This window comes from Labrus bergylta, chromosome 23 (genome assembly GCF_963930695.1).
Source record: "Labrus bergylta chromosome 23, fLabBer1.1, whole genome shotgun sequence".
Lineage (NCBI taxonomy): Eukaryota > Metazoa > Chordata > Actinopteri > Labriformes > Labridae > Labrus > Labrus bergylta.
In genome coordinates, this window is record NC_089217.1 from 965,939 (window position 1) to 990,256 (window position 24,318).

A 24,318-nucleotide genomic window follows, 5' to 3' on the forward strand; every position below is an offset into this window, starting at 1 on the left:
TTGCGCCGGAGAGACGGCGAGAAGAAAGACGGGCGGTTCCTCTCTGGCGTGGGAGGCGTGCTGAACGACGTCACCTGAAGACGAGAAAGTCATGAAATCCCTCAAAGAAGAGACGAGACGGTCGTCTGCTGCGTAGGTCACAACGACATCGACCCCCGGCGTCGATACCACGGAGACGATCCAGAGGTCAGAGGTCAGAGGTCAGCGTTTAGAGATTTATTATTTTTAAAGATGAAAACGTCTCCACATCGTCTGAACTGCACAAACACGACGTCAACATCCTGCGACTAAAATGTTTCTAACACCTTCCTGTTCAGACGGCGTGGCGGCGTTTTCCTGCAACTTTTGGCGCCCTCTTCCTCTGAAGCCGTGGGATCGACAAGTCCGGAGATCTTTAACCTTTCTCTCTACGTCTACTCCTCTACTCTCTGAGGCCTCGTCCACACGTAGGCGGCTATTTTTAAAAACGTCTTCTGAGCGGTTTGACCTTTCACGCTATGCTGCGGTTTCTCCCCCGTGTGACGTCATCGTGCGGCGCCGTCACTTTGAATGAGGTTAGAGCGATGTAACCAAACTAGCGCTGGTGCTAACGATGCTAACTGGACTTTTTACATGCTCACACACAGTTACTCTCCCGCTGTGTGGACGAGCGGAGACGCCTGATTGGACGACAGAGATCACAGCTGCTTCATACAACACACCAACCACGCAAACGCTGATGTCAGCAGTTTTTGGAGAGACCCGGTTCTCATGACAGCTGTAACGGTGCGTGTGGATGAAGATGGCGGCCCTACATTTTAAAGAAATACCCGCCTGCGTGTGGACTCGGCCTTCGTTACTCACTCTCCTCGCCGTCCAGTGAACAGCGAGCGCCATGAAATCGTGAATCATGCAAGAAAGCTTAAAGCGAGCGGAGGCGGGGCGTCTGCAGGACGACTCCTGCAGGAACACAAACGACCAGCACAGATTAACCCTTTCAGCGTCTTGGCGTCTGTTTCGGTCATCATGTGCAGAAAATCTTTGACCTGGAGGTCCGAGTGTGTTTGTCACGCTGGACTCTGATTGGTTAAATCCTGCAGGTGTTATTAATTCAGAGATTACAGACGAAGCTCGGAACAAACATCGGATTAACGGACCCGCTGAGCGAGCTGAACCCCGCAGCAGCAGGAGGAGGTGATGTGATGTCATCGAGGTTGATTTAAAGTTTCAGAAGAACTAACCTGTCAAATTTAAATAGTGTAACCATGGTAACCACAGTTTGAAAACACGTTCTGCTTTAATCTGAACTCATCTTCATGTTGTGATTTTTACTGAATGATGATTTAATCTTTTCCTTCTTTTTCTCTTAACTCCAGCAAGTATTTTTACATTCAGTTGACAAACCTGAATAAATGTTGTATTTCATTTTTTTAAACCAGTAGGAATGTTAAGTTAAATCCTTGATGTATAAATCTCTTCCTCTTCTTCTTTTATATATTTTAAGTGCTTATTTATGTATCTATTCTTATGTTTTATTTGCTCTGATAACCTGCTGCAGTAACACCACAATTTACCAGTTTGCGATCAATAAAGTCATTCTATTCTATTATTCTACTAAGAATCCAGTTTTTTCTGCGTCCACAGACTTCCGACTTTTTGTCTCCGTCAGCTGATTTCTGTGAATGTTGATGTTTTTGTTTTTATTTGCTGCGGTGGAAAAAAATAAATCAAAGTGTCATTTCATGTCGACCTGAGAGAATCCATCAGACGTCTGTGAGCGAACATGTGGAGGTCTGACCCATCAAAGATTCATGATCCATTTATTATTAATCCTGACCTGATTCCATTTCTTTGGATGAAGCGCCGTGCCGCTCGCCGTCGACTCTAAGCGGCTCAGCGCTGAACCCGTTTTAGTTTGTTATTGTTTCTCCACAGATTAAAAACAGAAGGAAGTGAACTGGAAGGAGCTTTTAAACACTAAATGAGACTTTATCGTTTTTAAAGAAAAGGCTTGCAGGATGTAAAATGATGACATCATGTCCTCACCCTCTCGTGCACGGGGGACACCGCGTCCTCCTCGGTGCCGCAGGGGGAGGTGTCGCCCGTCGGCACCCTGCTGACGGCCATCTCCGCGTGGCCTTTTCCCTGCGGACCCTTCATCCTCACAAACTCCATGTTGTTGTATTTGTAGAAGCCGAAAGACATCCGCTGGGCCATCTTGGCTGCAACACTGACCTTCAGCACGCACACACACACGAGAGAAAAACTGAGATGAAACAAACGCTTGCTGGTGAAGGTTAGATAAACAAAACACTGCGGCCCTGCCTGAGGTGGAATCATGTGAAGCTCCCTGGAATGACGGACTTTGGCTGGATGTGTTTTAAAAATTGCGCTCACAGCGTCATCATGTGTCATGTCATCTTATCTTTTCACAGGCTATCATTCGGGTTGTCATGACAACAGAAATTAAACTTTAAAAGCTTTGTCTCTTTCTACTATCATTAAAATAACAGATTGTTTCAAAACGTGGAATCGAAAAGTGTAGTTAGTTTATCCTGTCCTCCAATTAGCATTAGCATTTAGCTCGAGCATAACCGTCCCTGAGCAGGGCGTTTTTCAGCTTCTCACCCGGTTGTCGTAGACCTTCTTGAGGGCCTCGTAGCGGATCGAACCCTGGAAGATGACGCCCTGGAAGGTGTTGCTTTTGTCGCTCGCCACCAGCTCCACGCACACCATCTCGCCCTCGCCCACCGTCATGTCACTGAACACCTGTACACATAATAATCACATTACATCTCAACCATCAACTTCTCGATGCATAGCAGTGACACACACACGCACACGCACACGGCTGCTTCAGCTGACATTGACTTGTTTGGCCGAGAACACAGTGAGCTGTTTTATTTCTCGCTTCAGAGTACCAAAAAAAACAAAAAAACGCTCATTGATTTCCTCCCAGGAGTGAAATCTCTGCTATCTGGTGTTTTTTCCCTGCAGGAACCTATAAAACGACGTGTTAAAGCAGGAGCTTGTTTTTAAATGGAGTGAAAAGGCACCAAGTCACACTTCATTACACCAACCGCATCGACTCACAACCAGGAGCAAAACACTGTCAGCCTGCGTGGAGTCAGCCTGCACAGAGTAACGGCTTCATTACTGAGGGGAAAACTGCCTTTTTTTCCCCCACACATTTACTTTTTACTACTTGCTCGGTCCATTTGTTTTCAATAACTGAATTCATGTTTTTTATACCTCTGAACTGTTTCAAACTGTCTCTGTTTTTGTTCACTTAAGATATTTAGCTCGGGGTGTCATATATTGTCTTCTTCAGGATACACTGGGCTTCAAATGTCAGGAAAACATCAATAGTGAAAGAAGTTTTCAGATCATATACTCAAGTGAAAGTAGCTTCATCAGTGTGTAAAAATGCTCTGTAAAAGTAAAATAACTACACAGAGAAGCCGTGGAAATCAGACTTTATAATACAAAGTACTGAGGACCGAGTATGGAGCTCTGAGGCACACCAATATCAAAAAAATATGTAGGTGGTAAAGGTTGTCAAAATATTTGATACTTCAATACTTTTTAATGTTACGTGTTTCAAAACAATAAAATCTGTTATTTTAATGTTCAATATATCTAGAAAGTACCAGCGCTTTAAATAAAAATACAAGTGTTCACTCATAAGTAGGTGGCACTTCCTTATTGATCCTCACACCTTCAGGTGGAAGTGAAGCAAATTTAAGCTCTGTAATAAACTGCTGTGTATCTTAAAATATAATCATACAGCCAAATTAATATGTGTCATATATTACTTTTCCGTTCTGCAAAGTAACAAAATTAAAAAAATATTTGGCCACGCGGTGTTGAGACATACTCTAAAATGAATGTTTGTTTATGGAAGAAGAAGATGATGTTACATTTAACATATTTCTCAAGCTGCAGACCGGTTCATAAAGGGTTAAAGTGGGTTAAAGTGGTAAAGAAGCGGCTACCTCCTCGAAGTTGTCGATCATGAAGAAGATGTTCGGGTAGCTCATCTTGGACTCCTCTCCTTTGCTGTCCATGGCGTGTTTGCTGGGAGACGCAAACACTTCCTGATTGAACAGCGATCAACGACTTGATTAACACTCTGAGGTGATTAATGCGGCGAGCAGTTTTTAGTGTCATGATGAAGTGTGTGAGCTGCTGCAGAGCTGTGAGGTTTCCTACCTGACATTTCTTCTTGTGGATGTGGATGTCTCCTGCGTCTGAGCGCGTGCAGACTGCACATGTCACCACGTAGTCCAACTGGAAAATAGAAATGTTTTTAGATTATTTGGAGGCATGAGTACAGGAAAAGAATCTCAAATGTTTCTGACTTGTATTTAGTAAGTGTTTTTGCTTTCTGTCTGTTTTTTTTTCGACTTGAAGAGGCAGAGCAAAACATCGACAGCTGTCTTTGAGAGCTCTAATCAGCATCAAAACCATCATCATACAAGAGTGAGTGTTGCTCACCTTCTGCAGGATGAGGTTCAGGTAGACGCTCTCCTCCCAGTCGATGTCCGGGTCTCCGAGGCCGGGCAGCTTCTTGGAGTCTCTCCTATAAACCTCAACCTCCACCTGAAAAAAAAAAAAAAAAAAAAAAACGCCAACACATTGGGTCAGTATCTGCTGCAGGTCGGTCTCAGTTCAGGTGTGCAGCGAGCGGGACTCTGACATTTAAACCGATTTGACAGGAAGTCTTCAGAGGACAAAGAGAGCTGCAGCACGACAGAATCGATCTTTATGGATTTTCTTTACTGACATCATCAGGAGGAACATGCATGGGGTTTGTAGAAAGACTAGAGACACATGGTGATGTGTATTTTGTGTGATATGTGACCTTTAAACGGTTGACACTATGTCAGCTTTTGCAGAAGTGCAAACCGCTCTTAGGGAAGAACATCATGTGGGGACTGACTTCCATTTCTTCTTTGCTTGGTTGTGAAAATTGAACTCAGAGAAAGTTTTGTGCAACATTTCGTCTTGAATGAAGCAGGAAAATCTGACTTCGTTCAAACTGCAGTGCACGTTTCCTCCTGCAGCAGAAAACTAAATCTGTGATTTTTTTTTTTCACCGACACTGATAAGAGGAATAGAAAAGTATGACTTCTATGTCCGCGGTGTCGTTTCTGCATGTGTCAGTTTCCTCCATGAAGGGGAATTTCCCAATCGCCCTCCACACGGGCTGCAGTGTAACCATGGCAACCATTCCTGTGCTCTAATTGGTTTGTGAGTGATATGAACGCTGGCGTGTGGAGACCATGCGTCTCCCTGCAGACCGCAGGACGTGGACCTTCACAAACCGGGAGGATTCAAATTTAAAGAATAAGAACGACAAAGACTGAACATTTAATCTAAGAGGTGAAAAAATAATAATCTTTAAAATCAGAAATTTTTTATAAACATATTACATCAGATCTTTAAAGATTATTATCTCTGTTTTCAGTTCGACCGTCTGTGACAGTCTGCATCCTCGCACGGCGAAATGACCTCCCTGAATACACAAACACACTTTAATCTCTGTAATGCAGGCTGTGTGTGTGTGCTTGTTTGTTTTCAGTACAATGAGACGGACAGAGATGGTGATGATGGGAGCTTTTTAACCCCACCTGGATGCAGAACAATGATGTGTTACCATGGCGACCATGCGATGGAGAGTGATGCGGGGCCAAAAGGCAGACGGAGAGACGAGCGTTCAGAAAATCTAATTATAAAAAAGGAGCAGAGACTGAACTGTATTTGTTCCTGTTATTATATTTTACTGTGCGTCGAGGATTTCACATTTTTCACATTGCGGAGGTAAGAAAAGTCAGAGAATGTAATCCGTCTGTAAAAAAGACTTTAGTCATTTTAACAATTCAAAGTCGACGTCATGATCGAGTCTCAGCAGACGTGGTCGCGTTATGGTGGCAGGAACACAGAAAAGCAGAGTAAAGGTCCTCGGTTAAAGGTTAAAGGTCGTATTGTGCCGTTGGAGGTCAGAATAGGAATAGGAACACCGCTCGCTGAACTTTCTGCCACCAGTTGAGCTCCGCCGGGCGCCTTCATAATGCCATCATCACTGTGTCAGGGGCCCTGTAGTTCAAAGGTCGTCTGAGTGGATTAGTAATTAGATGACACTGTTATTTTTAAGTCTCACCTTTTTTCCCTCGGTGTTGTCCGCGCTGACGTAGGCGAGCTTCCTGCGGACGTAGAACAGCATGTCGTCCTGTCGAGGAGTCCACTTCTCCATGAAGTACGTGGAGAACATCCAGGTCCAGAACACGATGCGGTCATCTTTAAAACAACCTGAAAAAAAACACACAAAGAGGAAGATTGATGTACTCAATCTAAAAGTGTGTGACGGTAGAGGCTGCTTTTCGTTTTCATATCGGCAGTCAAACTCTATCTCTCCGTCTTGAACAGAAGCATCTGGGTTTAAAGGGTGCTCACACAGAGTCTAAATGTTTGAACAAGATGACCTTCTCCTGCAGCTCAGGTGTTTCCACAATTCAATCAAAGCCGCAGATCGATACAAACAAGGTTACTCCACACAGTCCCACATTAAATTAACTTAAGACAATTTCTGCAGCGAGATGAAAACAAATGGCAAGACGCCGTGTTTGTGTTTCCACCACAGAGATGACACCCTTCATTAAAGTATACACAACCTTACTCCCATCCATCCAAAGTCAAAATATAACCGTGATAGTTTCTGGGATGACGTCTCGTCCCTCTGAGCAGCTCTGATAAGTTAAAGTCATGAACCCTGACCCTGAGCAGTTCATCCTAAAGAGTCTGGATGAAGTTTGTTCTGATGCACGTTCACTCTTTAACCCTCTTGCATCATTATGGTCAATGCAAGACATTTGGTCAAATGTCTCCTCTTCATCTGTCCATCATTTTGTCTGTTAGTGCAAATGGAACACATTTTTGTAAGAAAGACTCTCTTGACACATTTTGGAATGCAAATTTCATTTTTTTTAATAGATCACTGGAACACTGAGAAACATGTTTACGACCTTCTGAAGTCACTAAGGACAAAAATGTCCACTTCCAAAAAACTGATATAAAAACAGGGAACTACATTTTAAATCTGATGCTACACAAAAACTAACAATGCATCAAAGTCAATATTTTGGATAATCTTTGACATATCCAAGACTGATGTAAAAAAATCCCCCGGCCACCAAATATCTGTTATATGGAAAATAACTCATTTTTGTGTTTGTTTTTCTTAAATAACAACAGGGACATCAAGTAATCAAACTGGCATTTAAAGGGTTAAATTCCTAAAGATGATTGAATGTTTGGTAGTTTAGAGCAGGGCTGAAGTTGTTTAAGAGATTTATGCAGAAAAAAGTAGAAATAAATATCAATCTGTTCTATTTTTATAGCAGTTTTTTGGAAGTGGACATTTTTTTTTTCTTAGTGACTTCAGAGGGGAGTAAATTAAACTGATGTCTGAGGGTTAATATAATTAATTTAACACCACGATGATGATGTTTGTTTTTAATCCGTATAGCGCCCTCTGCTGGTGACAGAGAACTGCTACAATGAGGCTCACATGAAATGCTACGGCTAAGCTAACATCGGCTGATATTATCGGTCGGGCTTTGTGATGAACACGACGGAAATCATCTCACAGGACGACACCTTAAACCTTTTCACACTCTGGGAAACAGAAAGCGTTTGAGTACAGATAAGATTTATATTCCAGATTTCAGGATAAATCTATTTAATGACATTCCTGCTCTCCGGAGAGGATGAGCCATTTTGATGACATCATCCCAAACACATATTAAATCAGTGGTGTGAACATCTCGTCAGCTCTGAGCTCAGGCCGCCAGCCAAACAACCGCTGCCTCGTGTTGTAGAGAGAAAACGACCTCTGGGCGCCGTCCAGTCACATTTGGCAACAAAGGATGTTCTCTTTAGACCGAGGTGAGTCAGAGAACACAACCTGCTGGCAGACAAGAGCAGGAGAAGCTCTTCCAGAAAAACCAGCAGCCGTCACTGAACATCACATCTGAACGGTAACTGGAAACGCCGTCCGAGCCAGAGGAAACACTTCAGTCGAGGTCGTCTCACACATGAGACTGTCATTAAACCCAGAGGAGTTTGGACTTTTTGTTTGGTACATTGTGGAATAAATATCGGGTAATTGGGAAATGTTTCTGTACAGAAAACTTTTAGATTTTACATAATCCTCGTCTGTTTTTCTAATTTGGTGTCATAGAAAAGGCGTTACTGTTAACGATGTTTGTTTGGCTGCACATCCCCGAGTGTTCCTGTTCCAGAGCGAAGCAGCAGCAGCCCCTCGAAGACGATCTGAAAAGTCTCGTTCTATTTTTAAGCCTCACATCCCGTTTTAAAAATACATCAACCAGCGGTCTGAAACCCGGCTTGCTATCACTCATCGTCTGAAGAAAGTGAGCTGAATCACCCAAATATGTATCTCAGCCGGCGCCGAGGAGAAGCATCAGAGGCCGTGCTCGGGCTCTTTTATATTTCATGACAGTTAGATAACACTCTGCGGGGGCTCGCTTGAGGCTCTGTCAACGCTCCAGTGACCTCGATAAGAGGACGGAGCAAAGGATGGATGGAAAGACGAGGGGAGGAAAGGATGGATGTACTTGTCCTTTGCCTTTTTCCCCCATAAATTACTTCATTAAAAGCCTTAAAATAATCTCTGGGGGCGCTGGAAGCCTAGTGGGTGAATCTAAAGTCCTCAAAGTGGGCAGCCTGGGTTCAAATCCGACCTGTTGCTCCATGTATCTCTCTCACTGACTCTATCCTCTCTAAATAAAGGCATAAAAAAGCCCCAAAATAAACCTTTAATCTTTTATTTTTTACTGTTTTTTTTAATTTCTCATAAACAAATCAAACTTGAACTCAGAGAAATCTTCAAACTGTATCAACAGTTAAATGTTTATGTTTTTTCCATTTGAGACTCAACACAACCTTTGGGAACTCTGGGACGTTTTCATTCATTGTAGATAAAAATCACTTCACTCACTGATCACCACGTGACCATCTCTGTGTCATCGCCGTCATGTGTTCAGGCCGAGCGAATGAATGAACTCTTCTGTCTCCTGTTTGAAATGAAGCGGTGGAACTGATGACAGGCAGCAGGTCGGCCCAGAGGATTTAGCTTGAAGACGTCACACGGATCAGAGTGTTCCTACAGGATCCCCAGAGCGCAGACTAATCCTTCAGTCACACAAGACACTTCCTGTTTTCAGCTCGTCGACATGATGTGGTTGTTTGAAAGCTACTGTGGCTTCCTGTCTGCTCAGACTCTTCTACACTTCCAGTGGAGGTTTTTGACGGACCATAAAAGTCACAAAGTCACCGGTCCAAACTACAACAAAGACTCTGCTTAATGAGCTGTGAGTGTTTAGGTCACTAAAGTTCCCATTACAGTGTTCTGAATCCACAGATTTGACCTCCACCTTTACCGCCATTTAAACTACCGCACTGATTTAGAACGTTTTTACATATTCTGCACGGTTTGATTCCTCAAGTGATAAATTCATCTTTTAAATCAAATCAGAGGCAGAAGAGCAGCATCAGGGGGATCTGCAGCCGACTGCTTCCTGATGTTTACATTAAGCTGGATTTGTTTGGACCAGAGAAGGTAGGTAGCTTTAAGACCCCCCACACGGCCGTTTTGGACGCCCCTCTGTTTGTCAGATATGAGAGCAGTTATCAGGTCAACAGGTGTTGCAGCGATGGAAGCGGTCAAGAGAAGTGGTTCAGATAGAAGTGATTGTACCCGACCTAAAAAGCCTCTGCATGTTTCTAATAAGCTCCACGAGCAGAAACGTGCTCAAACTAGGATCAATATTGGAGATGCTTTTGAAAAATGGAGAGAGGTTAGAACACAGAAAGGTTTACAGACCCATGCAGAGCTGGATAAACACTGAAGCTTCAGAGTCCACCACATGGTGACCTGAGTGAGCATCCACTCTAGAGAGGAGGGGGGGAGAGACAGCTCTCTATGATGTTTAGAATTTAGACTGCAGTACCCATTTTAACCACTAGGGGTCAGAGTTACATACTGCTCCTTTAATATCCATATTTTTATTTAACTGGTTTCAGCATTTTATATTATTTCATCAAACTTTTTCATGATGTTTTTATAAACTTCTTTGAGCATAATCAAAGTGTACAATGTAAACAGAGTGGAGACGTCCCTCCTTCTGTCTGTGATGTCCCGCAGTCACACAAACACATTAATACAGTACTCATAGCGCGACGAGACAGAACTACATTTTCCCCACATTAGAAAAATGCTCAAATCAAACATTCAGATGGCGTTTGACTTTGACTGGCCGAGTTAGAACAAAGACTCTGAGTCAGACTGCATTAATTATTCAGCAGGTTTGTAATAATTTCTGTCTGTCGGGAGTGAGTCACCGTCGGGCTATTTTTACCGTACAGTAACACTCATCGGGTCGTGCGGTTTGTGGAGAGCGGAGCGAGCGAGAGAACGACCTGCTTTTATCGATCGACCTGCAGATCTATTCTCTCTGAACAGCAGCAAGCTTTAAAACTTTACACTGGAGTCAGAGTATTTATAGATCCTGCTCCGACTGTGGAGGGATACGCTGGTGTGTGAGGAGGTAATTAAACCTGAATCATTCATGTTGGTCTCGTCTGACTCCTGATTGAACTGGTTTAGATATTTTATTAATCCTTTGCAGGAAATTACAAAGTTACCGCTACAAGGAGAGTCAGGACACAAAACAAACACATGAAAACAAAAGACTTTTAGAGCACATGAAGACCAACTCCTCCTCCTCCTCCTCCACCTCCTCCTCCTCCTCCTCAAGTGGTATGTTTGTGTTCACACAGATCAAATGAACCGAACTTCAGGATCAAGTTAGTGTACTCAGATCTGGCCCGGGTCCTTAAAGTGAAACCACCAAAAACCCTCAGAGTGGAGACTACATGAGTCTGGGATGACACAAAATTCAGACCAAGACTTTTTTTGTTTCTGAAACTTTAAAACTACGTGCAACACGACGGGACAATCGTCTGTGACGGTGATTTGTTTATGGACGGTAACAAATATCAACCTGTTTGAGGATTAAATCATAGTTGTTAAGATGGACCTGCTGCTCAAATCTGTGACCTCATGACGTCTCTCTTTCAAACAGAAGAAACAAAGTCGACGACATTATCATGCAGAAACAAAAAAACTACCGACACAACGTCGAGGTTAGAACAAAGCAGAACAATGATTGAATTAAGTCCTGAGTCACTGTGGATGCTCTCAGATGTGAGTCACACTCAGCAGCCTGAAGAGGACCATCCAAGGACGCGCACGCACGCACGCACGCACACACACGCCTCTCTTTAATGTTTTTAATCTGGTTTACAGACCCATGCAGAGCTGGATAAACACTGAAGCTTCAGAGTCCACCACATGGTGACCTGAGTGAGCATCCACTCTAGAGAGGAGGGGGGGAGAGACAGCTCTCTATGATGTTTAGAATTTAGACTGCAGTACCCATTTTAACCACCAGGTGTCAGAGCTACATATTGCTCCTTTAAAGTGATTTATTTTAAAGTTTGATGATTCCTGGAGGTCGGTTACTCTTTAAAGAAACACAGCTGTAAGATATTAACTTGTAGTCTCAGAGTTCAGAGGAGTGTTTGAACAGTGGGTCATTCTATTTCCTGTTTACTTTAGTTCTAATTCACCCAGTGATTTATCTAGATTAAAGATCTGAACATTTGTCAACATGCAGATTAAAACCAGAACATTATCTTTGTGTGTGTGAGAGCGTCTCTTTCTGTGCGGCTGACCAAACAGGCGCTGATGAAGTCATGGGTTGAGAACAGAGCTCTATTGATTTCTCCATCAGCAGAAACGAGCCGCAGGAACAAACAGAATCAAACTCTGCTGATGTGACCCGCGACATGATCCCGAGAGAGACGGCCCGACTCGAGCTCTCTCTCACCGGCTTGGACTCGGACCCGGTACCTGTTAGTGTGTTTAAGATGGTTAAATCTTTTACCTACTGAAACTCTTTTCCTAAAGAATGAAGAAGAAATATCTGAAGGGGAATCAAATGTACGACAGAGTCCAGGTGAAATCAGCAGGGACAAAACATTAGAGCAACCACATCCTGCATGCTAACCCGATCGTTACCAACATAATAGAATACAGCATTGTGGGGCGGTTTAGTATGACAGGTGCGCTCCTGTTTCATACTTTCTGTCTGATCTAGTAAACAACTGGTTATTTCTCACACACACAAAACTGCACACTATGATATCTGATCATTCAACACGCTCAATGTGACGTCTATGAGTATGAATAATGAGAATGTCTGCGGTTTTCCACACTGCAGTTGCACTCTGAGACCTTCGGTGGGCGCCAAAACACACCAAACAGAGTTCCTCCATGTTGTTGCTTTAAGGGATATTCTGAAAGTGTTTAGCCAATCAAGAGAAGACTCTTCAGTGGAAGAACGACTATAACCAGGGTCACCATAATACCTGGATTCTGAATATAGATACCAGTTTGTTACCATGACAACAAAAGTAGAAGTCCTAGGCACACATTATTGGCTTAATTGTTGGTAATGAGTCACAAACATTGCAGGAAAACTCCTGCACATTGTCTACATTGCACAAATAAGTTTTCTAGAGGGAAAAGTTGCCAACTTTTATGTGAAATGTAGACAGTGTGAAGGAGTTTGCATGCAATCTTTGATGGATTCATTCCTTTCCAACACACCTGTTTTAAGAGAAAGGTTTCAGCTGGATACTAACAATGATTTAAATATCAGAGATTTATCGTTTTAAAACACGAGGTAAAGGACAGTAGAGAACATGTTGAGAACCTCAGACCAGAACATAATTCATATGAATCAGGACACCTGCATGGAGCAGCACCCTGAGGGCCACACAGTGAACACATCACGGACTGATCCGCTCACCCAGCCCGCTGATCTCCTGTCGGATGTTCAGTCGGTTCCTCTCGTCGGCGATGGCCTTCAGCATCGTCTGCAGCGATCCGTCCAGCTCTCCGTTCTCCTCCTCCGCGGGCCCGACAGCCTGACACAAACCGGGGAAGGACGCCATCTCCGAGCTGGGATCATGACAGTCCGGGCTAACAGCTACCGACGGCACCGGTTCACGGTAGCTAGCAGGCGGTTAAAAGAAGCCCAGGAGAGGCGAGGAGGAGGAGGAGGGGGGGGGGAGACCTGAAAGTAATCCGGAGGAAGAGGCTCTCGGTGCGGCGCTGCAGTCCGGTACCTGTCCGCTCTCCTGTGGTAGGTCTACCGGAGACAGGAGCAGGTAGGTCGGGCTGCTGAGGGGGGGACTCTCTGGTCCTTCTGTTGTGCAGATCAGCTGGAAACACCCCTCGCACTTCCTGTAACAACACGAGGCTTTTAAAGAGACAGAACACCTAAACACTCAGAACACGGGGCGGTGTTACAGCGAAATCTGTCAACCGGACAATTCAGTGACAAGAATCCGGAAAGCCCCCTTGAAAAAAAGTATACATTTTGTATTTTTATTTTTAAAGACTATTCTCTCATTATCAACATTTCTATGGTCATCATGAATAAAACAATGGGGTCATGAATCAAACTCACCCCTGTTGGCATTGCTTAGTCCCCGCCCGGCTGGTGAAGGGAAGGAGTATGTACCGTATTATCATCTAACGGTTAAAGCTACTTTAAGTGTTAACATGACTTCATGGTTAATTCAGATCATTTTTGGTTACTACTTATTTTGTAATAAATAAAAATCACTCAAGGAAAGTCACAGAAGATTCTCTCATCTTTGTCTGAGGGATAAAACCGTTAAATTCGACTCCATTCACGGTTAAACCTACTCTGACGGACCGTTGACGTCCACCGTCAGCGTAACCGGTGTTATAACAATTTCTGTGACCGTTTAAATTCTGTTGCGCGCCAAAGACAAAACACTGAACTAGTGTTATAATTAGATGACAAATGTAGTCTAGGCTGGTCTTTGTATTCTAAAATAATTAAAGTACATTTTTAATTTGGATAGAAAACTAATTATTGAGGTATTACAGCTCGACGTGGTCATCGGATATAATGAGTAACAGAATTCTGCGATACACCGGGGGTTGCACCACAGCTAACTCCGCCTGTCTCTCCGTCTGAAGTGGGCGTTAGATACGAGTGCACCCTTTGTTTTCAGACAAAAGGTGACGTCATTATCTCACGAGCTGCTTAACGTGGATGCGTTAAGGACTCAGTGGGAACAAATGTGATTTTTTTTGTTTCACTTTTGTTTTTACATATCGCTTCATTTTGTCAAACTCTATCAAGACAAATATCATCTTTGTTATCTTGTAAATTAAAATATTTTTAAACTGTAATATGATTTTAATAGCATCAGGTCAGGATTCGAGGAGTTTAAGGATTTAAAATCCATAAAAATAAACAAAGCACAACTCTTAATAACTAAATATTCTTAAAATTTACAGTCTATGTTCTTAATGAACAAAAATCAGGGTTGAACCTTTAAAATAAACTAATGAAACAATAAACATTTACATAGGAAGTCTCAATTTGAGAAAACTTTGTGGTAAATGTGTGTTGAGGGTTCGATCCCCAGCTCCTGCAGCCACATGTCCGATGTGTCCTCGGGCAAGACACTTAACCCCAAATCGCCTCCGCTGCTTCAGAGCAGAGTCGGCCATACAGCGATCGTCATCAACAGACTGTTGTCATAGAGACAGGACGGACATGCAGCGCTTTTCTTCTCAGCACACAAACACTTCATGCAAGTGCACAGTGAGCGATTTTCTGCTTCAAAAAAAACCAGGTGGACACGGGGACTTAGAGAAGAATGTTTTTTATTGGGCAGATGACGTCACCTGTTGAACAAACTCTGAAAATGTCAGCTGTGAAGTCTGACACCAAAAGAAGCCATGACTCAAACATCGGTATCGACCCTGATTTTCACAACGGGTGTCTCTCTCGTCTTAACACAGACGTGTGCGTTAAGTTTGAGGGTTTAATCATGATTTAAAAATAGTTTAGTACAAAAACATAAAGGTGCCAAAGTGCCTTTTTCTTACCCTCAAACGTTAAATACTTTTCTATTTATATTTCCTCTTTTGTCCCAAATGGGCTTCCATACAGTTCAGAGTCTCAGACAGGATTAAACACCGGACAGATGAACCTGTGAAGACGCCCCAGGTGAGCGAGCCTCAGGTGAGCGAGCCTCAGGTGTGCTGTGCTGAATGTCGACTTTTTAATTAAATAAAAACTCAAATTAGAATTTAGAGGTCAGAGGTCATCTGTACAGACCCGGCTGCAGATATGAGACAAACGTGATGAAGTTAATAAATGTTTCTGCTTCTCTGAGTGTCTGAACTGCAGAAAGATGTTTCATGCAGATGTTTGGCTGCATTCATTCTTCTTCTGTGGTGTCGTGTGAAGAATCCGATGTAGTTATTTCAAAGGTTTTGTGTTTTTAGATTTTATGGATCATTAAAATATCAGATTGTATCGTTTTAATATAAATCAGTTTGTGTTTCCTCTCTCTCTCTTATGAACAAACACACGTCTGACTCAGCTCTGTGTTTTATTTCTGCAGAAGAAGACTCAGATGAAACCTCGCCGCACGTCTGCAGGTCGCCCCCCCAGCGGACGATATCTCCGGGGGTCGCCCTGAGGTCGCCTCTCCGGATTTCGGAGCGCGCTGATGGGGTCGAAGCGAGGCCGGGGCAGGAGGCCGCGGGGGAGCTCCTCGGGTCTCTGGTCGTAAGCACCCCCGATGATGCCGGGCACAGGAGGGGCGAGCGGGAGGGGGAAGGGTGGGAAGGGTGGGAAGATGTCCGGCGGGTTCCAGGGGAGAGGAGGGAGGGATCGGGGGTGAGACAGACGACGGAGTTCAGAGCGATGTTTGTGGGAGCGTTTGTAGATCTGGAGACAGAAACAGACGAGGAAAATATGAAATACATTTACATAAAAAAAACATCTTCTTTGTAATGTCTCTGCAGGAGGGCGGGGCTTCAGGATGGAGGAGGCGTGGCCAAAAATAAGTTTGTTTTGGTTTCATGCTGGAGCTCAAGGGCGACATCTACTGGATCAACAAGTTGCACATTTTTCTTTTAATCATTTTTATAGACCTGTGAAACATCCTAATAAATAATGATTGAGTCAGTTTGTTTCATCGACTCTGACTGTGTTTGTCTCACCTGCTTCCAGTCCGAGTCTCTGGGTCTGCTTGGATCTGAATCTGAACACAAACAGCAGTTTGTTTATTTGTTGTTTATTAAACGTCTCCGTCATAAACAAAGACTGAGAAGAGAGACGTTTTGAAAAGCTCACCTGTGAAGTCTCTGCGGTACAGGTGTCTCCACAGCGTGGAGTCGTCTGTGGCGTTGTTCAAGTGTTTGCAGACGGACGACAGTCTGACCACAGAGGTGACGTCCAGCAGCCGGAGGATCCTGAGGGTGAGTTCAGGAGGAAGAGCGGCCAGACCGAACGCCACGGGCAGAGACATCGCTGGAAAAACACCAAAATGTCGTTTTTTATTCTTTGAATCATAAATAAAAGAAATATACAAAAATACAAAATATGAAGTTGAGGCTCTGTGTGTGTGTGTGTGTGTGTGTGTGTGTGTGTGTGTGTGTGTGTGTGTGTGTGTGTGTGTGTGTGTGTGTGTGTGTGTGTGTGTGTGTGTGTGTGTGTGTGTGTGTGTGTACCTGCTCTGGCTGCAGCGATCAGCTGGTACGCCAGCTGGTCTTTAAATATCCGGGACAGTTTCTTCAGGTCTTTAAAAGCTGCGGCTGCACCGTCTCCTGAATAAACAGAACAGACTCATCAGAGTCATTAAATGAAACGCACCTCTAGGAGGTTAAATCGACCAATGGGAGCGTTACCTGGGCACAGGTCAGTCACGTAGCTGCGGGGGTTCAGGGTCAGTTTGGGGATCGTGTCGACGGTTTCGTTCACCTTCAGAGTCGCTGCAGAAAGAAAAACAAACAGTCTGAATATTCAGAGGAGAATGGACCAATCAGAACGCTTCAAATCTTTAAGTCATGAAATCTTCAAACTGACCGTTGATGACGAGCACGGGGCCCATACACAACGCCAGCACAGACACCACGCTGTTCTCACACAGAGGGTGAACATACTGCAGTCTGTAAACTCCACCAGCTGACCTCCAACCTGCAGGCATCTCAGCAGCTTTCAGCCCACAGCCCTGTAACACACACACACACACACAGAGACACACACACAGAGACACACACACACACACACACACACACACACACACACACAGAGACACACACACACACACACACAGAGACACACACACAGACACACACACACACACACACAGAGACACACACACAGAGACACACACACACACACACACACACACACACACACACACACACACACACACACACACACACACACACACACACACACACACACACACACACACACACACACACACACACACACACACAGCTGATATAATTTGGATCAGCTGATCACACCTGAACAACGGGTCCTGGTTGTCTGCAGTCTCACCTGAGGAACAAACCCGGTCTCCAACATAAGCTGGTTGGCGGCCACCATGACGGCGTCGCTGGGCCCGGCGGTCTGGGCCGACTGGTAGAGGAGCTCGAGTGAGAGAGGAGCCTGACCCTCCTCGGCCTCGCTGCAGAGCATCGGCTCCCAGCAGGAGGAGGACGCCGTGGCGAGCTGCTCGCAGTCTGCAGAGATGCTACTGCTGCCGCCGGGCTGAAAGAAGATTCTTTAGAATCTCACACCAGACATGAACTTTGAACTCCACTAGTCGGACATGTTTCCACTCACCTGGGAGGAAGACATCTCTGCCGTGTGTCTGATGATTCAACAATGAAGAACAGAATTTACTGTCAGAGGTTTTTTTAAAAGTCCTTCAGATTCAGAGCTTCTGTTTTCACAATAAAGAAAGTGAAAATAAAGACACACAGATGCTGCCTCTGAGCTCCACCCAGCCGGGGAAGTGAAAGTTATCTTAACAGAGACTCTTTGCCTGGAACCATTGATCATTTTTAACGAGGTGCATCGGGCTGATTTATCCTCCCTCCTTCCTCAAACGACAGATTTGTAATTTAGAACTTCTCACAGGAAGAAGAAATTTACGGTCGCTGCATAACGACGACTGAGCCGCACTAAGAAGCTCAAATCTCACCACCAAAAGTACAAGACTCATTTAAAGTTAAATAATAATAACAATAATAATAATAATAATACTACATTGGTTTTTTATAGCGCTTTTGTAAGAACTCAAAGACGCTTTGACAAAACATAAAACCATAAAACAAAACAAAAAACGACGAGGACAGTACAATGAAGAAGTCATGTGGGGGGGAGGGGAGGAGTTAGTGGTTGTCGGCAGTGATGAAAAGGTGAGTTTTGAGGGATTTCTTGAAGGAGGTGAGTGGGGGGGAATACTTAACACTTAATATCATCAAGCACAAACACATCTTATTTAAAGATACAATCTAAACATGAGGCCTGGGTTGATTGTAAAGAGTAAATAATATCTGCAAATGCAGCAAGGAAAATGTTGGCAATGTTTCTTTACCAACATATTTGTGCAATTTAGAAAGTGCTCTCTTTCTCTCGTAGCTAAAAATATGACTGACTTTTTTGAAGTTTCAGAACTTTTCATGACTGTGGATCATGTGGTATCGAAGACAACAACATAAATATAAAATAAATAGGGCTCTTACCTCTGGGTCTCAGTGCTGCTTGTTCCCGAGCTGACAGAGTTTGCAGAGGTGGTGTTGGTGGAGGAGGATACGCTCTCCATGGAGGAGTCTGGGATGTCGGCGGCTGCAGACTCGGGCAGGATGACGCAGATCAAATCTCCGGACACGATGCCGCAGGACGACAGAGTCTGTCCGGCGTCTGTGAGAGGCTCTGAGCCGTTCAGAGACAAACTGAACTCTGTGTCTGCACTGAGAGAGGCACACAAACACTGAGTTACAGCGCAGTGGGAGCAATGTAATGTAATGTTCTGTAACACACACACACACACTCTCCTCTGCATCGCCTGTTACAACCTCTGAAGACAACACGGGGGGGGGGGGGGGGGGGGGGGACACTTCTGTTCCCCCCCCCCCCCCATTTATTTTTAAGCACCCAATGAGCAAATCAATTATCAATCAACTTAACTACAGCAACAACATGAACCGGTCTGTCTGACCTGATCTGCAGCGAGCACAGGAGCGTCTCCTTGATGTGGTCTCTGAGGTCAGTCACACTGGGTTCTTCTCCCGGCAAGTCCACCCTGCTGGTCTGCCGATGGATCCGAACACGAAGCTTCATACTGGACATGACAGAAAGAAAGAACACCCGGACCTTTAAGGTTGTCAAATTTTAAATGATTTTATACGATTCAATACCACGAGTTATAAAACGATACGATCTCTGTTACTGTAATGATGTTCAGTAAGGATCGATGTTCTGTAATGATGGATGTTCTGTAATGATGTTCTGTAATGATGGATGTTCTGTAATGATGTTCTGTAATGATGTTCTGTAATGATGGATGTTCAGTAATGATGTTCTGTAATGATGTTCTGTAATGATGGATGTTCTGTAATGATGTTCTGTAATGATGGATGTTCTGTAATGATGGATGTTCTGTAATGATGTTCTGTAATGATGGATGTTCAGTAATGATGTTCTGTAATGATGTTCTGTAATGATGTTCTGTAATGATGGATGTTCTGTAATGATGTTCTGTAATGATGGATGTTCTGTAATGATGGATGTTCTGTAATGATGTTCTGTAATGATGGATGTTCTGTAATGATGTTCAGTAATAATGGATGTTCTGTAATGATGTTCAGTAATAATGGATGTTCTGTAATGATGGATGTTCTGTAATGATGGATGTTCTGTAATGATGGATGTTCTGTAATGATGTTCTGTAATGATGGATGTTCTGTAATGATGTTCTGTAATGATGGATGTTCTGTAATGATGTTCAGTAATAATGGATGTTCTGTAATGATGGATGTTCTGTAATGATGGATGTTCTGTAATGATGGATGTTCTGTAATAATGGATGTTCTGTAATGATGTTCTGTAATGATGGATGTTCTGTAATGATGGATGTTCTGTAATGATGTTCTGTAATGATGGATGTTCTGTAATGATGGATGTTCTGTAATGATGTTCTGTAATGATGGATGTTCTGTAATGATGGATGTTCTGTAATGATGTTCTGTAATGATGGATGTTCTGTAATGATGTTCTGTAATGATGGATGTTCAGTAATGATGGATGTTCTGTGATGATGGATGTTCTGTAATGATGTTCAGTAATGATGGGTGTTCTGTAATGATGTTCTGTAATGATGGATGTTCTGTAATGATGTTCTGTAATGATGGATGTTCTGTAATGATGGATGTTCTGTAATGATGTTCTGTAATGATGGATGTTCTGTAATGATGTTCAGTAATGATGGATGTTCTGTAATGATGTTCTGTAATGATGGATGTTCTGTAATGATGTTCTGTAATGATGGATGTTCTGTAATGATGGATGTTCTGTAATGATGTTCTGTAATGATGGATGTTCTGTAATGATGTTCTGTAATGATGTTCTGTAATGATGGATGTTCTGTGATGATGGATGTTCTGTAATGATGGATGTTCTGTAATGATGTTCTGTAATGATGTTCTGTAATGATGGATGTTCTGTGATGATGGATGTTCTGTAATGATGTTCTGTGATGATGGATGTTCTGTGATGATGGATGTTCTGTAATGATGTTCTGTAATGATGTTCTGTAATGATGTTCTGTAATGATGGATGTTCTGTAATGATGTTCTGTGATGATGGATGTTCTGTAATGATGTTCTGTGATGATGGATGTTCTGTGATGATGGATGTTCTGTAATGATGGATGTTCTGTGATGATGGATGTTCTGTAATGATGGATGTTCTGTAATGATGGATGTTCTGTAATGATGTTCAGTAATGATGGATGTTCTGTAATGATGGATGTTCTGTAATAATGGATGTTCTGTAATGATGGATGTTCTGTAATGATGTTCTGTAATGATGGATGTTCTGTAATAATGGATGTTCAGTGATGATGGATGTTCTGTAATGATGTTCTGTAATGATGGATGTTCTGTAATGATGTTCTGTAATGATGGATGTTCAGTAATGATGGATGTTCTGTGATGATGGATGTTCTGTAATGATGTTCTGTAATGATGGATGTTCTGTAATGATGGATGTTCTGTAATGATGTTCTGTAATGATGGATGTTCTGTAAAGATGTTCTGTAATGATGTTCTGTAATGATGGATGTTCTGTGATGATGGATGTTCTGTAATGATGGATGTTCTGTAATGATGTTCTGTAATTATGTTCTGTAATGATGGATGTTCTGTGATGATGGATGTTCTGTAATGATGGATGTTCTGTGATGATGGATGTTCTGTAATGATGTTCTGTAATGATGTTCTGTAATGATGGATGTTCTGTGATGATGGATGTTCTGTAATGATGGATGTTCTGTAATGATGTTCTGTAATTATGTTCTGTAATGATGGATGTTCTGTGATGATGGATGTTCTGTGATGATGGATGTTCTGTAATGATGTTCTGTAATGATGTTCTGTAATGATGTTCTGTGATGATGGATGTTCTGTGATGATGGATGTTCTGTAATGATGGATGTTCTGTAATGATGTTCTGTAATGATGGATGTTCTGTAATGATGTTCAGTAATGATGTTCTGTAATGATGGATGTTCTGTAATGATGTTCTGTAATGATGGATGTTCTGTGATGGATGTTCTGTGATGATGGATGTTCTGTGATGATGGATGTTCTGTAATGATGTTCTGTAATGATGTTCTGTAATGATGTTCTGTAATGATGGATGTTCTGTGATGATGGATGTTCTGTAATGATGTTCTGTGATGATGTTCTGTGATGATGTTCTGTAATGATGGATGTTCTGTAATGATGTTCTGTAATGATGGATGTTCTGTAATGATGGATGTTCTGTAATGATGTTCTGTAATGATGGATGTTCTGTGATGATGGATGTTCTGTGATGATGGATGTTCTGTAATGATGGATGTTCTGTAATGATGTTCTGTAATGATGTTCTGTGATGATGTTCTGTGATGATGTTCTGTGATGATGTTCTGTAATGATGTTCTGTAATGATGGATGTTCTTTGATGATGTTCTGTAATGATGTTCTGTAATGATGGATGTTCTGTAATGATGTTCTGTAATGATGGATGTTCTGTAATGATGTTCTGTAATGATGGATGTTCTGTAATGATGTTCTGTAATGATGGATGTTCTGTGATGATGGATGTTCTGTAATGATGTTCTGTGATGATGGATGTTCTGTAATGATGTTCTGTAATGATGTTCTGTAATGATGTTCTGTGATGATGGATGTTCTGTGATGATGGATGTTCTGTAATGATGTTCTGTAATGATGGATGTTCTGTAGTGATGGATGTTCTGTAATGATGTTCTGTAATGATGGATGTTCTGTAATGATGTTCAGTAATGATGTTCTGTAATGATGGATGTTCTGTAATGATGTTCTGTAATGATGGATGTTCTGTAATGATGGATGTTCTGTGATGATGGATGTTCTGTGATGATGGATGTTCTGTAATGATGTTCTGTAATGATGTTCTGTAATGATGGATGTTCTGTGATGATGGATGTTCTGTAATGATGTTCTGTGATGATGGATGTTCTGTGATGATGTTCTGTGATGATGTTCTGTAATGATGGATGTTCTGTAATGATGTTCTGTAATGATGGATGTTCTGTAATGATGTTCTGTAATGATGGATGTTCTGTGATGATGGATGTTCTGTGATGATGGATGTTCTGTAATGATGTTCTGTGATGATGTTCTGTGATGATGTTCTGTAATGATGTTCTGTGATGATGTTCTGTAATGATGTTCTGTAATGATGGATGTTCTGTAATGATGTTCTGTGATGATGTTCTGTGATGATGTTCTGTGATGATGTTCTGTAATGATGTTCTGTAATGATGGATGTTCTGTAATGATGTTCTGTGATGATGTTCTGTGATGATGTTCTGTAATGATGTTCTGTGATGATGTTCTGTAATGATGTTCTGTAATGATGGATGTTCTGTAATGATGTTCTGTGATGATGTTCTGTGATGATGTTCTGTGATGATGTTCTGTAATGATGTTCTGTAATGATCGACATGCAGAAGCTTTGAAATAAATATATATTTGTTAAGACAGGTGTGTAGGAGGGGAAATTGCAGGCAAACTCCTGCACACTTTTCTAATCTGAACAACAACAAACCGGTACCGATGTTTGCAGTTTAGATCAGTGATGAGCGACTAAGATCACAGCAGGGAGCCAAATTATAGAATACCAAAACGATTTCAGTCGATTATGTGTCAACATACACCACTGATCAAACATTATTCTGGACATATTTCTGGTTTTGATGATTTCATGGCAGATTTTGTCAAGTTTTCTTCATGTTTCCAATTAATTGACCTGAGGGCCACATTGAGGGTTGATGGGGGCCGCATGTGGCCCCCGGGCCGCCAGTTGCCCACCTCTGGTTTAGACAGTGAGTGTGCAGGAGTTTGTCTTGTAATCTCAACAGGATGCTAAATGAAGATTATTTTATATTGTTTCGTTTGGAGTAAAACTTTCAAAAAGGATAAAATACAAAACGTCTAATGTCTTTATTTAAAAGAACTCAACATGAAACAGGTCTGCGGACTTTATCTTCAGTTATTGTTTTGTTATTGAAGAAGAAAAGTTTCTGTTTCGTTGCTGCGTAACAGCAGCTAGCTAACTAACTTCGTGCTAACTAGCCAGCTAACTGACCGTTTGAGTCTTTAACGCAGTCAGTGTTTGAAGATAAAAACAAAAACACTTACATGATGAATTAAAGAGGTTCAATCCACGTCCTGCTACCAAACTTCTATTATTAAAGCTCACAGCAAACACATACAGCTGCACCATGACAGCGGAATCAGGCAAGCGCAGTTTAAAACACCACTTCCTGTTGACGACTTGACGATTTAACAAAATAAAACTTTAAATGTATTTTTAAAGTTTGTTTTAAAAGTAGTTTAGGAAATAAATCGTTCTTTTCCCATTCCAATATCGTTTACGTTTTGTAGTTTAAATATATACTTTATATTGGAGTTCTTAACCTGCTATGTAATATAAATGCGCTATTCTGTTTCTTTTAATTTGAAGGCCTCTCAAACATCTTCGTTTCTCTTAAACTTGATAAGAAGAGTTTGACTACAATTAC

At 42.3% G+C, this 24,318-nt stretch overlaps 2 protein-coding genes across 3 annotated transcripts in view; both read right to left on the minus strand.

Annotated features, from left to right (window-relative positions):
- Window positions 1–14,055, minus strand: part of kiaa0930 — a 20,853-nt gene extending 6,798 nt beyond the window's left edge. The window contains exons 1-9 of one of the 2 annotated variants that reach the window (XM_020655594.3): window positions 13,602–14,055; window positions 12,939–13,375; window positions 6,143–6,291; window positions 4,477–4,581; window positions 4,192–4,269; window positions 3,975–4,076; window positions 2,608–2,748; window positions 2,026–2,214; window positions 1–74 (exon numbers count right to left, since the gene is read on the minus strand). The exon at window positions 1–74 is cut by the window's left edge and continues 86 nt beyond it. In XM_020655594.3, the coding sequence (XP_020511250.1) occupies window positions 1–74; window positions 2,026–2,214; window positions 2,608–2,748; window positions 3,975–4,076; window positions 4,192–4,269; window positions 4,477–4,581; window positions 6,143–6,291; window positions 12,939–13,083 (983 nt within the window). In that variant the 5' untranslated portion in view covers window positions 13,084–13,375; window positions 13,602–14,055. Of the gene's footprint in view, window positions 75–2,025; window positions 2,215–2,607; window positions 2,749–3,974; window positions 4,077–4,191; window positions 4,270–4,476; window positions 4,582–6,142; window positions 6,292–12,938; window positions 13,399–13,601 lie in introns of those variants that run through there. The other variant, XM_065951286.1, reaches the window with a different exon arrangement.
- A 767-nt stretch (window positions 14,056–14,822) lies between these two features.
- On the minus strand, window positions 14,823–24,089 carry fbxo7 (F-box protein 7). Its single transcript, XM_020655586.3, has 11 exons — window positions 23,936–24,089; window positions 19,207–19,329; window positions 18,731–18,958; window positions 17,826–17,853; window positions 17,538–17,750; window positions 17,055–17,199; window positions 16,877–16,960; window positions 16,700–16,795; window positions 16,323–16,499; window positions 16,190–16,230; window positions 14,823–15,914 (listed from the first exon to the last, which is right to left on the minus strand). The coding sequence occupies exons 2-11, from the start codon at window positions 19,326–19,328 to the stop codon at window positions 15,594–15,596; spliced, it is 1,455 nt and encodes a 484-aa protein (XP_020511242.2). The 5' UTR covers window position 19,329; window positions 23,936–24,089; the 3' UTR covers window positions 14,823–15,593.
- Between the last annotated feature and the right edge of the window lie 229 nt (window positions 24,090–24,318).

Bases quoted from the DNA above. Each gene is read 5' to 3' on its own strand.
- fbxo7 (XM_020655586.3), bottom strand. From the start codon at position 19,328: ATGAAGCTTCGTGTTCGGATCCATCGGCAGACCAGCAGGGTGGACTTG. The intron at 17,200-17,537 runs GTGAGACTGCAG...TGTGTGTTACAG, and splicing joins AGACCGGGTTTGTTCCTCAG to GGCTGTGGGCTGAAAGCTGC. The intron at 16,500-16,699 runs GTACACACACAC...GTGTTTTTCCAG, and splicing joins GATCGCTGCAGCCAGAGCAG to CGATGTCTCTGCCCGTGGCG.